Here is a 16,819-nt window from a genome sequence, read left to right on the forward strand (position 1 = left end):
AGGAGTCCCAAGAAACTATTGGCTGCTAGGCAGGGCCTTTGGAGTTACTGCTTAGTAACAAATTACCATAAATGTAGTGGCTTAAAACAACACATTTGTTAAATTAGTTTCAGTGGGTCAGGAAACCAGGCACAGCTCAGCTGGGTCCCCTCTGCTTCATAGCTTCTCATAAGGCTGCAATCGAGGGGTTAGCCAGGGCTAGGGTCTCATCTGAAAGCTCAACTGGGGAAAGAGTCGTCACTCCCAAGCTCACATGGTTGTTGGCAGTTCCTGGAGAAGCTGGGGACAGAGGGTGGGGGGAAGAGAGAGAGAGACAGGAGAGAGACCGCTAGCAAGATGCTACAATCTTATGTAATATAATAATGAAAATGACACTTTTGCTGTATTCTGTTAGTTGGAAGCAACCCACAGGTCTTGCCCATATTCAGAAAGAGGGGATTATGCAAGGATGTGACTACCAGGCGGGAGAGATCATTGGGGACCACCTTAGAGCCCACAGACACAAATAGTAACAAAGTACCTAGTAAGTGCCAGGTAATAGCAAGATGGTAAGTGGAAAAGCAAAGAATCCTAGAGACCAAATTCTAGCTGTGCGACTTCAGGAAAACCAAGCCCTCTGGGCCCCAGTTGTTTCATCATCCACAAAGTAAGGGGAGTAATTACCGGCCACAGTTCTTTCTCAGAGCCGGCTATTGGAGTGAGCAAGTGAGATCATTTCTAATCGTGTAAAAAAGAATACACTAATAGCAAATGTTTTGTGATGTTGTTATTAACATTATTGCTAAAATATATAACTGGAAATATTGGGCCAATTCACACATCCTTCATATGTTGCTTTCTATAAATTTTCAGTGTATTCATATTCCTCCTCCTTTCCAACCTATGAACTGTGCACTCTTTTATGTATATGTAAGTGTGTGTTCTACAAAAATTTTCCTCAAAATTTTTGTAGAAGTTTCAAGCAAATTTCAGTTTCTGGTCTTTTAAACCTAGCCATGTTTTTTTTTTTTTTTTTTAAAGGGAAGGGTAGGGTATTTTGCATTTGGGGTTCTCCTGTTCAATCAATTCTCCCAAGCCAACTAATCACAATTTGCAGGTAAAACCCTCAAACTCCACTTGAGGGAAATAAGTGACTTTTGTGGCGGGGTACAGGATTGTCCCCAAAAGATCTGCACATCAATATAAATTGAAAGAGGGTTTTTAGTCTTTTAAGCTTGTCAAGATCTCAGTCATAATGGGAACTCCAGAACTTTTTCCAGGAGATTTTTCAAACACATCCCAGGTGATTGGATCTGGGAGGGCTGATTTGTTTTTTCTAATGAATATTGACAGTAACTTCATAAAAATGTGAGAGCAAACTTTATTCATTTAATTATACGTATTAAGTAACTGACAGATTGAACGATCCTTTTCCAGGATTAATGTTAACAAGTAAGGAAAATAAGGCATAGCTCAGGCTTGTCCAGCAAGCTAAGAATCAGGAAAAGTCCCCAAGCCTCAGAATAGCTCCCTGCAAAAGAAGACTATTTTTTTCCCCTCAACCAGCTTTATGACTTTAATCCTACTAACTAATCATTCAGTCTATCAACTGATCGTTTCCATCAGCCGTCAGGTCAGCGGAGTATCCACAATCTCAGGAGTAAGACTAGAGTTTTCTTGAGGACTGCAGGGCACCCTGGAGTTCAGTCATCTGGGTGTGGGTGTGTGAGTGTGAGGGCGTGCTGATGTGTGTGTGAGGAGTGTGTGAAGGTGTGTGCTTGCTCCTTGAGAGCCCCCCTCTCTCTGCTATGTAGTCATGGGTAAGAGACAAAATACCTCTCAGCAAACATCCCTTTATACTCCCAGAACTCCTGTGGCTCACTCCAGGCTGTACTGCTCTCACTCTAATACAGCACTCTGGGGAGCCAAAGGGGCTCCCACCGAAGCACACACAGTACCCAGCATGCATGAGCTCCCCCTTCTGGCCTCTTATGTGGGGCTGGTGTTTGGCCTTCTCTCTCCTTTCTATTTCGTTTGGTTTTGGTTTTGCTTTTCGTTTACCAAAGGTTTATTAACCACCTTCTCTGTGACCAGCACTGTTTTAGGTCCCGGAGAAAACACAGAGAACAAAATCAACTAAGCCCCACTCTTGTAGAGTTTACCCATTAGTCGGGCAGATGACATAGACTCAAATAGTGATATGAAGAAAACACAGCACGTTAAGGGGACAGAGATGACAATAGCAGAGCATGTGTGCTATACCGAGGGGGTTGTTCAGAGAGAAAACTTTCCGTTCCTTCAAATGTGTGTCAGAGCAGAACTGCATAATACCATTTGTTACTAATATTAAGATCCTACTTTTACTCCGAGGTTGGCGCGGCCTGGGGAAACCTCCGAGGCCCTTCACAACATAGTTACAACTCTCATCAGCTCTAATGGCCTTGACCAAGAAGTGTGCAGAGACAGAGCATAGGGGTGGGTGAAGAAAGGGGAGCCGCCTGGGCAGAGCATGCTTGGCTGGGGAAGTGACCCAGACGCCTGGCTCTCCGCCAAGGAAGGCAAGCTGAAGGCCATATCCAGTGTCTAAAGAAGCACTGGAAACCCGGTCACAATCCAGGCTGGCACTGCTCTTTGAGGGACAGCAGCAGGAGTCTCTGGTCAGACGTGTTTTCATTACAAGTAGGTGGGAGATCCGAATTCTAGGAGGCTCCATTCAGACTGAAGTCTGAGCCAGCCAGTGATGGGAGTCCAAGGAAGGGTCCCGTCCATAACAAACATTGTCTTACAGATGACTGGGGGTGTTAGTTCAGTGGCCCTACATGTGACTACTACCGGGTTTCCCCGAAAATAAGACCTAGCCGGACCATCAGCTCTAATGTGTCCTTTGGAGCAAAAATTCATATAAGACTGCGTATTATATTATATTAGACTCACATATTATATTATATTATATTATATTATATTATATTATATTATATTATATTATATTATATTATATTACATTATATTACATTACATTACATTATATTATGACCTGGCCTTATATTATGTTAAAATAAGACTGGGTCTTATACGAATTTTTGCTCCAAAGGACGCATTAGAGCTGATGGTCCGGCGAGGTCTTATTTTCGGGGAAACCGGTACCATTAGTTCAATGCCTGATGATGTCAAGACTCATATGTCTGTGATCTTGGTCTTTTCCTCACACTGGTTGCCTCATGGCCGCTGCATCTGCAGCCACATTGCCGGCAGGAATAAGGGAGAAGTGTCTCTTCCCTTCTTTTCTCTAGCTTTCTAGTCTTCTCTTTTTGGTTCACCATTTGTCCCACTTTCCTTTCTGCCCTTGACGTTTGGATTTCCCACTCTTTCGTGTGTCCCTGTTCTCCAATTCACCTTAGAGGGTCTGGGACCCAGGCCCAGGAGCCAGGACATTTGTTGTTTTGGGCTCCAAATCTCTTGGCCCGTTGGGCTGCCTGCACCTTCATCTGCCCATCTGCCAGAAGTGTTACAGTCACAAAGGCCTTGTAAGGAATTCATCCTTCATGACTTAGAACCAAACAATAAGCAAGAACTACTAAGAATGAGGCAATGAAGGGTCGTGGCCTCCCACACTGTTGCCTCTCTCTCAGGAACCAGTGGACCTTAGGACTGGAGGCAGCAAATCCTACTAATATCAACCCCAGTGGCCACGCACCAGATCAAGGCTTTCTCTCTGGTCGGCAGACAGGAGCAGATGAGGGCAGAAATCAATGACTCTTCAGGCCTGAGTGTGGCAAAACTCACAGTTGAACCACCACTTCCCACTTCAGCCTCAAAATCAAATCCATTATATGTAAGCCCCCATTTGGGTGAGTCCATAGCACCGGTCTCCATATCAAATACTTTATTAACACAACTCTGGCCTGAAGCCAACTTGGGAATAACCAAATTAGCCCTGAGGCTTCCCTTAACTTAATTTTTATAGCTCTGCTTTCAGGATAGTGTTTTTCCTATGGCCTTTGTTTTCTCTCATGTGTTACTGACCTTCCCTTGGGGAACAGGGGTGGCTCAGAACACAACCTAGCAGCCATCACAGGAGCCATTAAAAACTCCCAGATTGCCAGGTGTCAGAGCTGTTTAGGGTAATTCAGTCCTGCAAGCAGCTTTTATCTCAACAGCCATGGCTTGCTGCTCTGTTGATAGGGAGCTGACTCACTGGGAGCTTCCTCTCAGCAAAGGGATGTCTCCCTCCCAGCAGAGAAGGACATGGGCCACTTGTCTTTGTTCCCTGGGAGACTGCAGCACTTTCAGGCATCCTGCCTGTCTAGAGAAACTGTGTGAGAGCAAAGGAGACAAAAGATGTAAAAGGGAAAAGAGATCACGTGTGAAGACAGCTAATACAAAAGACAGGGCTGGTGGTGTACTTATTGCTGTTACCACATCCTAACTTCTCTTCAAAAAGAAAGAAAAAAAGAAGAAAGGAAGAAAGGAAGGAAGAAAGAGAGAAAGAGACAGAGAGAAAGAGAGAGAGAGAGAGGGAGGGAGGACCAGAAAGCTTTGCATGAATGAATGAGGTGTGTGTGTGTGTGCGTGCATGCACAAATTCAGTCTGAGAAACTACAACATGGAAAATTCACCAACTGAACACTGTGTTGCAGAAAGAATAAATGTGACGTGTCTCACCTCAGCCTCAAGTTTGCTCTATAGTCACAGGCCAGATGTTTAGATAAAAGTAATAATTCTTCCCCCTTCCCTATCTACTGACCTAACATGGTTTTAAAGAGCTAATCTTGCTGGAGGATGGAGGTACTACATACGTGTACTGTAATTAAACACACTGAAACTGAAAGCCTAAAGATTCCCTGCCTTGTTTGTTCAGAATCATAGTGACATCCTTTTATCTGAGTTTAGACATCCAGTATCTTCCACCATCCACCAAACATAAGGACCAAAATATAAATACATTCTGAAAATAAAGGCTTGCTGCAGCTAGCTTCCCCTCAGCCTAATACACGAGAGAGGTATAGGGCCCTCACCCAACGCTGGGTGTAAGATTAAACATAGGAGGACATGCTGAAGTACTAAGAAAACATATCTGACAGTAGGGAGAGAAGTGAGTCAGTATAAAATATTTATATCTGGGGCCACTTAGTGGAAGGGTCAAATAGCCCTAAATAACTGGCTAAGTGCAAGGGGCCCTATCAAGAAAAAGTTGAATTATACCTACTGGGCTACAAAAAAAAAAAAAGGCAGAACATATTGTAACAGCAGATTCTAGGCCATGGTCACTGGAGATGTCCATGAAGTAAAACCTGAAAAACCCCACAGCCCCAGGAATAGAAATGCAGGTGAGGACCTGACCAGGTAGATAGTATAAATCATAGCAAATGACCTCAAGTAATTCCTACATTAAAATTTTTTCAAGGATTCTGGGACTATGGCAGTGATGGCAGTAACCACACAGTTCTTTTTATCTCTCTTAATCCCTACATAAAAACAGAGCAACCATGTATCAAACTGAAAACCCATGGACATATGCAACAAACTTTTTTGATAAGGTATTCACCTCCAGCCCCAAAACACAAGTGGGAGACAACAAAGCACCAACAACCACAAGACATGCATAGTGTCATCACCTGGACAAGAGAAAGATTAGGAAAACAACAGGCTGCCTTACAAATCTGAGAACACGAGAACCCATAATAGCTAACAAGTATTTGCTAGAAATGACAGAAAGCCAATCTGAAAAGAGCTGCTGTGAACTGGGCGAGGCTTGCCCAGTCCAGTGATATGTGAGTGCCAGGGCCCCATGGTAAGATCTGGAGTTAGAGTAGTCTGGCCATCATGCCTCCTTTCCAGGAAAGGACCCACCCTGAGAAGAAATTTCTGAGAATGAAATCAATATTGAGTAGGATAGGGATAATAGACAAAAAATTAAGAGGACATCCAGATAAAAGTGTGGGGAATAAACAGAGCCAGAAACATCAGAAAACAAACTGCCATATTTTTAAACACTATATATTAAAAAGAATAGAGGGAGCTCTGTGAAGTTAGCAAATCTCCTGACCTCTAAAAGTTCTAGAGAACAAATTTCACATAAAAGTGCATAGCAGAGAAGTATTAAGGTCACATACAAAATTATAAGAAGAATTTAAAAAGAGCAGAGAGGACAAAATAACACCTGTACAGAAAAATGAAGGCACACCAGCAAGACATGCCCACAGGAGAGATTAAAATTACATCCCTCGATTTCACAATGTGCTAAATAACAGTAAAACAATGATACAAGACATGAAAACTAACTTAATCGGTATTACAAAAGATGAGAAAGTAAGTGATAGAACTCAGAAAAAAATGTAAAAGGAAAGGAAAAAATAATTCAGAGATGAAGACTAAATTAGAAGGAGGGCAAGATCAAATAAACACAACAGTTACAAGAAAGAGAAGGTGAAAAGAGAAAAAAAAATTTAATTAAAAAAACATGACATACATCAAAGCTAGGCAAAGAAGATCCAACAAACAGATAACAGGGGCACCTTAAGATGAAAAGCAAAGTGGAGCAAAACAAATACAGCTGTAATTCCAGAAAAATTTTCTTATTGAAACTACTTATTACAGAGCACTTGGTGTATTTAAGACTACTGATCCTGAATGAGCAATACCAAAGAATACTATAGTAAAATTGCCAAACTAGCAAAGAAAAAGAAAAGAAATACTTGGGGCACCTAAGCAAAAACAAGTGATTTATTAAAGAATAAACTTTAGAGTATCATCAGAGTTTTTTACAATAATATTTCATACCAGAAGAAAATGGAGTAGCATATATAACATACTTAAGCATAAAAAATACTAACAACATCCACGAACTCAAAGAATATGCGCCCATGAGTCCTTCCTAAAAAATCTACTTGAAATAAGCTTCAGACAATAAAAATGACTAGAAATATATCAGCATGACTGATATGAGCATTTAACACATAGTACTTACAGAAGTAAGCCTAAGGACTAAAGGAGAAAGAATATCATATGTAGTGGCAACATGCCCAAACATATCTGTGTAGATAGAATACAAGTTCAAGGGATTATGGGAGAATGGAGAGCACATATATCAAAAAAAAAAAAAAATTATTGAACAGATCTCAGTTTTTTTAATTGATGATGGTATAGTAGCAGTCCTGTTACTCTGATACTGTGTATAATGAAAGATAAACTAAATGAATAACTATAGGATATTCTAATTCTATTCGAATGTTCTTGAGAACCAAGAGTCTCAGCATAGAAAAAGAAATACAGGTTAATATAGAGGTGGTTACATTTAAAACCCTGTAGTCCTTCATTTGAATTGGAAGTATCAATGTGAACTTATGAGGTATTTTGCCATACACATATGTGTGCATTTCACATATGTTTATGTTATACTGATACACACACATTCTGTCCACTAAAGAAGCCTAGAAACAATCACCAACCCAGTAGCAGTAAATGTCTATAGCCCTCATATTATTTAATTAAAATACCTTTTTCCACTAAAGGAAACCAAGGCTTTTGAGAAAGTGGCTGATTCCAGGTCTAGGGAAGGCATACCAGATAGCAAGGAAGCAAAAGCACTCAGGAGGTTTACCACTGACCAAAAATTGATAATTTGAGCTTCTAAAGGATAATAGTCATTGATTAGAATTAAAAAATATGTTTAGATTGAAGGATTCATATGATCTACAAGCAACTAATTTGTCAACGTTAGCGGATGATAGAGAACCAATTCACTACCTTGAAAACTATAAATAAGGAGAAAGAACTGAGCATTTATTCTTCCTTCCCTATAGGAACTGTACCACTGGGTAACTAAATAGTAGATGAGAGGAAGCATCTCTTTATAAGTATATCCCAGCTAATAAATAAGAAGATATAATTTTAAATATTATTATTTTATAACTCTCAATAAGTAAGTGGACCTAGGCAGTAAGCTTCTAAACAAATGCTAACATCCAAAAAAGAAAGCCATAATCAGACATCGATCGTATGTCTAGAAGGGGGCACTGCTCCATTGTTTAAAGAACTGAGATAGGTGGTAGAAATGTTTTAACCTCATAATGGCTACAACATGTAGATTATTTTCATTTCACCCTAATAAGGAGAACAAATTATTAATTTTCATCATATATTATAAAGGGGGATTGCTTTTTCCAATTTATAATAAAGAATGGTGTTGCCTAAGTTATGGATGGTGAAGAATTATCTTCACTTGGATTTTGGTCATGACTTTATTTAATGGGATCTATGATGGCCATCAAAATGGTTCTATATGCCACAGCTCCCAGGAAGCTCAGTTCCGTCAACAGATATAGATAAGATTCACTTCCACAGATCAGAACCAAAATGGGCCAAAATATCCACATGAGCCATTCAGTCCTCTTCTGTGGTACAACCACATAGGCCTTCAACGTGAAACCAATCTTTATTATTGTGATTAGTACATAGCTGAGAACTTATTTTCCTTTGTATCACGCTCTATTTCTTTGCATTCAGTTGAGCAGAGGAGATGGCTTCACAACAGCAATGAAACCAGTACAATCACTGTCTAACTTATTTTTCTTAGCATTGTGCTGTATATTACTAATTGATTTGTTTCTTCTTGGACGGTGCTGCAATATACGTAAAAGGAAACCCAGTGCTTAATGGAGTTTTCTTTACTCAGCTGTCTATAACCAATCAGTGTTTTGATGTCTGTGGATTCTTTATACAATTCATTAGGCTGGTGCAAAAGTTATTGCGGTTTTTGCAATTATTTTTAACCTTTTAAACCACAGTTACTTTTGCACCAACCTAATAGATGTGACTGAGTATTAAACTACGCTTCCAGTGTGTGGTATAAGTAAGAAAAAGATAAAGAAGTGTTTTGTGTTTTTTTTTTCATGAATGAGTTTTAATACCATAGTTTTTTGTTTTTAAAGTAAGAGAAGAGGAAAGAGCCAGCCTTCCTCCCCTACCCGCCCCCAATCCAGGCTCATCCTTTGGGCCATTTGATCCTTCTTCAGCTCAACAGAGTCTCAGGGACCAATGTAGACTCTCGGCTGGGGAAATATGAGGAGCCATGATTTCTTTGGTTGGCAAGTCATCATCTCACTGATTGTCTCACTGTGACCTTGATCTCTCCCAAAACCAAGGTTTTACTTGTTGCTTATAACCAGTCCCTCTCTCTTATATCTCTGCCTCCTGACCTTGTAAATGTTCCAGTTATTGCATTTCCCTTTTGTCACCTCCTGGCCTCTCGGGTCCTGATGCCAACCCTGGTGTGTGCCCATGATGCCCTAAAGCCCACACTGTCAGGGCTAAGCTACTATCGGGGACACAGTGGGACTTTCTGGGGCTGAGGGTTCACCCACCACAGTACCGACCAGACTCTCACCTGTTTCATTACAGTGGCTTGCCTATTTTCTGGGCCTGAGCAACCTTGGTATGGTCTGTCCTGGCTCTAACTGAACTCCAGGCTCAGGGATTTAAAGTCACTTCCCCTCTCTAGAATGTTCCTTTTCTATATGGATGATGAGATAGGTGGGAGTAGTTCACAAATCTGGTTGATTCTTCTGGGAAAGTTTTACATAATGCAAGCATTGCGCCCTACCCTTTCTTCCCCCACCCCCCGACCCCAACCTAGGATTTATCATTCTAAATCTCCAGGGCTCTGGGATCTGTATTTTTAAAGGTCCTCAGGTGTTTTGGGGATCACTGAATTCAGTAATCTCCAAGGTCCCATCTTGTTGTGACATTCTCTGATGTCTATGAAATTCTAGACAGAATGAACAAAGGGAACCAACCCAAATGTTTGTGAATGAGGAGGCTGAGCCTTGTTGAGAGCCTGACAGACAGACAAAGACACCAGCCAGGAGTGCAAGACTTCCTGTTCTACCACTGTCCTGGGTCCCTGGGCCATGAGGGGTCATGGAGCTGACTCTGTGTCTAGTTTACTCTTTCGATCTTCTCCAAGCTAAGAGGATCCTATATAAAGATGTCAAATCTTTGGGATCAGGTTTGATGGAGTCACAGTAGCACAGACTGTCTGCTGTTGGCCCAGGACTGTGCTGGAGCTGGTGAGAAACCAGGAGAGGGCCCCGCCACTGCCCGGGCCTGTCTTACCTGGAAGGGGTCTTCTCTCCCTCCTCGAACTCTCACACTGCGGTGTTAGCTGGACCCTCCTGGGGCTTTTCTTTTTCTTATTGCCCTGTGTTGTGGTTGGTTGCATCCCTTTTGGTCTCCCTTAGTAGGCTGTGAGCTTCTTAAAGCCTGGGTCCAAGTCAGCTCCATCTGTGTCTCTCCCCTGACCCATTTCTCACCTGACCCAGGGCCTGGCACATAGGAGAGCCTCAACAGCAGTTTCCAGGTTGAATGACTGAGTGATGTTTCTTGTCCCAACCTTGGTGCCTTCTTGGAATGTGGGCTTGGGGCCATGGAGCAGACAGCTCGGAGGCAGCCCAGGGAGGCCCATAGAGGAAGGAGGGCCAGGCCAAGTGACTGACTGTCTTTCCTCTTGTGCCACAGTTCACTGGCTGTTTACCACGTGCGGGGCCAGTGGGCCCCATGGCCCCACTCAGGCCCAGTGCAACAACGCCTATCGGAACACCAACCTGAGCGTGGTGGTGGAGAGCAAGGGTCCCCTGAAGGGCATCCAGACCTGGAAGGTACCAGCCACTGACACCTACAGGTGCGTATGGGGGAGGGGCAAGCCAAGGGGCAGATCCGCCCTCCTGAAGAAGACTGGGGTTCTGTGCATGCCCCCGGGGTACCCAGGTGGCACACCAAGGCACAGAGGCCACAGACTCTGGCCCAAAGCAGGGTGTAAGAACCGGAGATGGGGAGATAAGAGATAATGGAATATGGCAGCCAAGAAGATGTGTCCTCTATCCTCAAGGAAACCACAGATGATCTGTGGAAATGATATACATGCATGAGCTGGCTTCAAAACATTCTTTATCTTTATTATTAATAATTATAATTATAATGGGTTTTTCTTTGATATTACTTGATGCTGTTCCAATGAGGCAGTGCATCTAAAAATGTATGGGGAACAAAAGTATGATACAAATGAAAGCCAACGTTCTTACCCTTGAGCTTCCTTTCCCGGGCCTTCACTATTGTCAAGTAAAGCAACTGTTCTCGAGCTCTTGTCCCAGGTCCAGCCCCTTGCCCACAGTATTCCACTAGAGCAAGGCCAGGCTGGAGGGAAGCCTGACTCTGCTGGGCCACTTTCAGGCCACTAGGAAAGCTTTGGAAGAGCTTAGACCAGTGGTTCTCTTCACTGAGTGGCATCGGAGGGACTGGAGGGCTGGTTAAAACAGTTTGCTGGGCCCACTCTTGGAGCACCTGATTTTGTCGGTCTGGAGTAGGGTCGGAGAATAAGAATGTATAACAAGTCCCCAGGTGAGGCTGATGCAGCCCCTGAGAACCGCTGAGTTAGGCCAGACCCTTGACTGGGGTCCTCCATAGCCCTGTGACGCGGGCAAGGCCAGTGCTGCAGTCCTTCCTTTACAAATGAGGAAACTGAGGCTCAGAGAGTCAGAGGCCCCCGACAGTCCAGGAACTGCCTCCAACCCCAGACTTCTGCGTCACAGCCTCACTGTGGCTCCTTCCACCGCACAGCCAGACTGTTTAAACAGGAAGCAGCGTAATTCTGTCCTTGTTGGTGCAAACGGCCCCCAGGGGCTGACTGCAGTGGGAAGTGAGCTCTCTTTCCCCTCCTGCAGCCCCCAGCCCCCAACATATCCTCAGCCCCCTGGGAATAAAAGGGGCTTCTCAAGTGGCCCTGTTTTCTGTGGCAGTCCCACTCCCGGGACCTCAGTATAAAAGCGTTTCAGGGAGAGCCCTAAGTGCTTTTTAAATGACATTCTGGGCAGGAATGAAATAACAAGGTTTGGCTGCAATCAGATTAGTTGCTCTGGGTCCCGCATGCTCCCAGTAAACGGACGAAGACATGCAGTCACCACTGATCCCACCGCCCCGAGCTGGCCAGGCCCCCCTTCCTGCCTGGCTGAGTTTGCATGGGTCCCCCACTGTCCCAGAGCAGGAGGGAAGGACTCCCAGGGAGAAGGGGATGGATGTTTGTTGAAGATCTACTAGGTATGTCTCCTTCTTTTAGCAGCGAGGTAACTGTCATAGTTATTATTATTATATGAGGAGGACACTGGAGTCAGAGAAGCGTCACAACAGATCTCGCGCCACGTGATCAGACAGCAGCCAGAGAACACTTGCAGACACGGATGGATCCTCACACAGTAGCTTCTGACTTTCCTGCTTCCAAGGACTTTTTCCTGACTTCCTCAGAGGGACCCCACAGTTTGAAAGATTTTGGATGCCAGATAAACGGCACTATGAAATAATAATTAATTCATTTTCCCGTTTGTTGTTAATGGCAGCTGTATCTAAGTGTAGCCAGGTTTTGATCTGCACGAATTCCCACCGTATGGCCATACTCTGCTGGTATAAGCCCAGCCCAGGTTGGAACACTATTTCCACTTCTCTCTGAAATACAGAGGGTGCCAAAAAAATGGACACACATTTTAAGAAAGGGAAACTGCATTAAAATTGCAATACTCACTATATACCGATAACAAAAGATGACTACCAGTCACGTTTGACTTCTGCAATTACAAGAGGCGCTCGAAGTGGTTCCCATCAATGTCCAGACACTTCTGATTACGGCAAACTACTGCTTGAGCAACATTGACCAAAGTACGAGGATGCTCCAGTCCTTTATATAAAATGGCACAGTATTTACATATAATCTACGCACATCTCCTGTATACTTTAAATCATCTCTGGATTACTTATAATACCTAATACAATATAAATGCTATGTAAATAGTTGTTGTACTGAATGGTTAAGGGACTAATAACAAGAAAGTCTTTACATGTTTACTACACACATAACATCATAGACCTAACTACATAGTATATGTCAGCAACAAGGTAACATTTTTTCCAAATATTTTTGATCCACAGTTGGCTGAATTCACAGATGAGGAACCCATGGGTACAGAGGGGCCTACTGTATTTCTGACCTTCATTTCATTCTTGACTCTAGATGAGGCTCTAGGCTTGGATGTTAATGTCACATTATTTGGTCACATTACTTTGGTCACATTACTTAATATTCCAAAAAAGCAAAATTTAATGATTTACTTTTTAGACTACATCAAAAACTGCCCAAGCCAGAATATCCATGTTGAGAAGTCAGGTGGCCTTTTTCCGGAAGACATTTTCTCCATATTAACTAATTTTCATTTAGTAAGTGCAGTGCATCTAGTGAAATAAACACAGGACACATCAGAGGACATGAGGAAAAGGTTCTTGGAGACAGAAAGGTTGGGAGCCTTCCTTGTGCAACCCATCTGCTCCTGGAAGTGTGTGGGTGCTCAGCTAGTGCTGTCTGGCTGCTGCCTGAGGCCTGGCACTGTTATTGCTCCAGCCGACTTCTCTGCCTACTGGTCAAAGGAGTGAAGGAAGGGGAACTAATACTTACCAAGCACCTGCTGGATGCCAAGATGGGGCCATTATTGCCTGGGACTTCCTCAGGGATGCGAACAGGTGAAAGCACCCCCACTGCTAACTGATCATTGTCCTGGGTCCGTCTCCCACCAACTACTGCTTTGCCCACCACTACAAAGGAAGAGGCCCAAAAAGAGGGCGAATGAGGAGGCTGGGGAGAAGACAGCAGGTGCGGGGATGGTGTGTGGAGGGAGGACCAGGAGCAACACGCAAATCCCTATGCCCCCAACCTCTGCTTTCCTGCCCTGGGCTTCCCCTTCCCCTGGATTTGCCACTTCCTCTGTCAAAACAGTAGAGGTGATGCGGTCACTCCCTCCAAGTACATATGTCCTGGTGCCCAGACCTGCTTCGCAAATCTCCGTGGCGATATTAGGCACCAGTAAGGACACTGGGCCTGACATAAGTATACAAAGCTGATGAGGTCCCTGCCCAAGAGGAACCCAGCCTACGGGGGTGGACGTAGGAACAAAGCATTTCAATGTGATAGAGAAGGCACCGCAGCGGAGGTTTGCACAAGGCACTGCTGTCGGAGGCCAAGGTGAAGGTCTGAGTTCATGAGTGGCTTCCACAAGGAGACAGAAGCCCAAGTTCAGTCTTAAAGGTGATAAAGTTGTTTACAAAGAAGAGGGGAGGGCCTTCCTCGTGGAAGGAGCGCCTGGAGCAAGGCCAGGCCAGCCCGACCTGAGGCAGCACCTCCCAAATGCCTCTAGCTCCCTCTGGTGACAGCCTGGGGTGGCAGTGAGAGAAACAAGCCTGGAGGCATGGAGAGCAGATGGAGGGCTGACTGGGTCATCCAGGCAAGAGTCAGAAAGGGCTCCACCAGGACAGGGGAAATACGGATGGAGAGAAGGCACAGGGCCCTTGGGAGGCAGAATCAGCATGATTGGGGGGTTGGGGGACAGGCAGTGCCCAGGACGATAGCCATGCTTGGTGGGGGCCTGAGGGAGCCAGGACAATACGTGACAGCTCCGTCTCATGGAGCTTGATTGAGAAGGACAGGGAAGGATCCAGCTGATGGTGAGAAGAGCACCTGATTAAGGGAGATTTCTGGGTCATGGCTCTGAGTGATGTCTAGTGTGCCCATGGGGATGGGTGGTTGAAGTGGGTGACAAAATGAGCACTGATAACGGGAGTGTGCTGGGGTGAACGAGCTCCTCAGCCTTGCCATAAAGTGGGGACCGCTGCCGACACAGCCTCGTTTCGAGGCCTGCTGGGGATCTAGTGTGATTCTGTGTGTGGGGACATCCCCACGCAGAGGCCATCCACACTCAGCAGATGTTAGCCAGCCATCTCTCAGTCTTCGTGTCTCCTGCCCCTCTCATCTCCTTCTCTCTTCCTCCAGCCTTCTTTCCTTCCTTTCTTCCTTCTTTCCTTTTTTCCTTCCTTCCTTCCTTCCTTCCTTCCTTCCTTCCTAATTCTCTAAGGCTTAGCATCCTTCCCAGCCCTCAGTCCTCCCCCACTACACAAACACACACACACACACACACACACACACACACACACACACACAGCCTATGAAAACATTTGTCAAGCACAGCCCACAGCTCCTGATGGCAATTCTTTCATGGTACACTCATTCCTCAGACATAACGTACACGAGGCCCCAGATCCCAGCTGGAGCCAGCAAGTCCTGCCAGCTGAGCGGGGCCACAGCTGTTTCTGACCATCTCCATCACTGACACTCATTTCGTCACCTGACTCCAGGGACAAGCATGTGCAGCTGGATGACACCATCATTCCACCCAATCCACAAACAGCCATGGAATTCCTACTGTGTGCTGGGCACTGAGTAGGTGCTACAGGACTCGTAGAGGGGACTGAGACTGCAGACCACAGGGCAGAGAAATGAAACGGTCCACAATGCCCGTAAGGTTCTAGACAATTATAGGAAGGTCACAAATCATGATTAATTGTTGGAGTTACTGTGCAGATAGCCATCACCAAGAAGAGCATAGAGCAGGGAAAGTCGGGGGGTGGGGAATTGTGCGAAGATCGATGGGCTGCCGACAGAATGGAGTTTGGGTCTAATTTCTGCCCCTGACACACTGGGTGACCTTGAAAGTGTGCTTTCCCTTCTCTGCAGTGGCCCCTTCTGTAGAGGGAGGAGTTGCAGAGAGAGGACAGAGATCCCTTCCAGCTCCAATATCCCCAGGCACTTAGAGCTGTTCTGGTCAGGCAGGTTGTGGGGAAGAAGTGAACAATCAGCCTTGCTGCTTGGTGCAGTCTGGAATGGAATTTGCACAGCAAGCAGCAGGTGCCTCCGAAACGGGCCCTTCACTGCTGACCCCAGAGGTGTCTCCTGATGGCTCGAATGACCCATCTGGATAATCCAACTGTACATCTGAACAGGAATTTCCCACTGCCCAAGCTCTGTACATCCTCACATGTATCTGTGCGTATGTACACGCACATGTCTCACAATAACCCTGGAGGCTAGGCTAGGCAGAGAGGGTCTTACCATCCTGATTGCACAGAGGGGGAAACCAAGACCCAGAAAAGGCAAAAACACGCGCCCAAAGTCCTGCTGGGAATTAGAGGCAGAGCCCAGAGTGGGTGCAAGAGAGACATGAGGTGCTTCATGCTTCTCCACGCGGGGTCCACTCCCTCCTTGCCCTCTGCCCCTCCCCCTGCATTCCCTCGGAGGTGTGGTACCCACACTGCCACACTGTGCACACCAGCTGTGCTCCCTTTTCAGGATCCAGCAGGCAGCCACTTTGATTTGCTGCTAATTCTTTATTTAAAAAAAGATTCACAACTCAATTACATCAGGTAACAAAAGCTCGCAGTCAATAATACAAAACGCAAACCCAATAAACATCCATTTTGACCAGGGGCCATGGACTTAGAAGAGGAAAAAAAAAAAGAAAAGAAAAGAAAATTACAGCATCAGCTCGTTGAGAACAGTACCTTGTAATTCCCAGTAAATTAGAATGACTGTGAGTCATTCCCCACTTGAGTGGCAGGTATATTAATTTATTGTCATTTGTCAAGCGTCAAAAATAAACTGTTTACAAGGGATGGGGAGAAAGCTTCAGAGACTCAGGCTGAGGTTGTTATCATAACATTATGGCACGAGTTTGTGTAGCATCACTCACAGGGTTTGGGGTCTTCAGAGCTTTCCTGTGCTTCCACTGGCTCCCCAAAGAGGTGGGTCCTGGGTGAAACAGAATATTCTCAACTCCAGATCCCCTTAACCATGCTCTGCTTTACCTATTGCTCCCTAGAAAGCAGGGCCTGCTTCATTCACCCCACTTCTGCCTCCCAGAAGTCACCCCTGGGAACCCAGGACAGGAGGGCGCAGCCTCAGCCACAGACGCACTGT

At 45.0% G+C, this 16,819-nt stretch overlaps 1 protein-coding gene across 1 annotated transcript in view; it reads left to right on the top strand.

Moving 5' to 3' along the window:
- The window catches only part of ALK (ALK receptor tyrosine kinase), a 646,243-nt gene that overhangs the window by 592,345 nt on the left and 37,079 nt on the right, over positions 1–16,819 (top strand). Inside the window, exon 12 of the mRNA XM_033125413.1 lies at positions 10,495–10,657. Coding sequence (XP_032981304.1) covers positions 10,495–10,657 — 163 coding nt within the window. The remainder of the gene's footprint in view (positions 1–10,494; positions 10,658–16,819) is intronic.

This window comes from Rhinolophus ferrumequinum, chromosome 13 (assembly GCF_004115265.2).
Source record: "Rhinolophus ferrumequinum isolate MPI-CBG mRhiFer1 chromosome 13, mRhiFer1_v1.p, whole genome shotgun sequence".
Lineage (NCBI taxonomy): Eukaryota > Metazoa > Chordata > Mammalia > Chiroptera > Rhinolophidae > Rhinolophus > Rhinolophus ferrumequinum.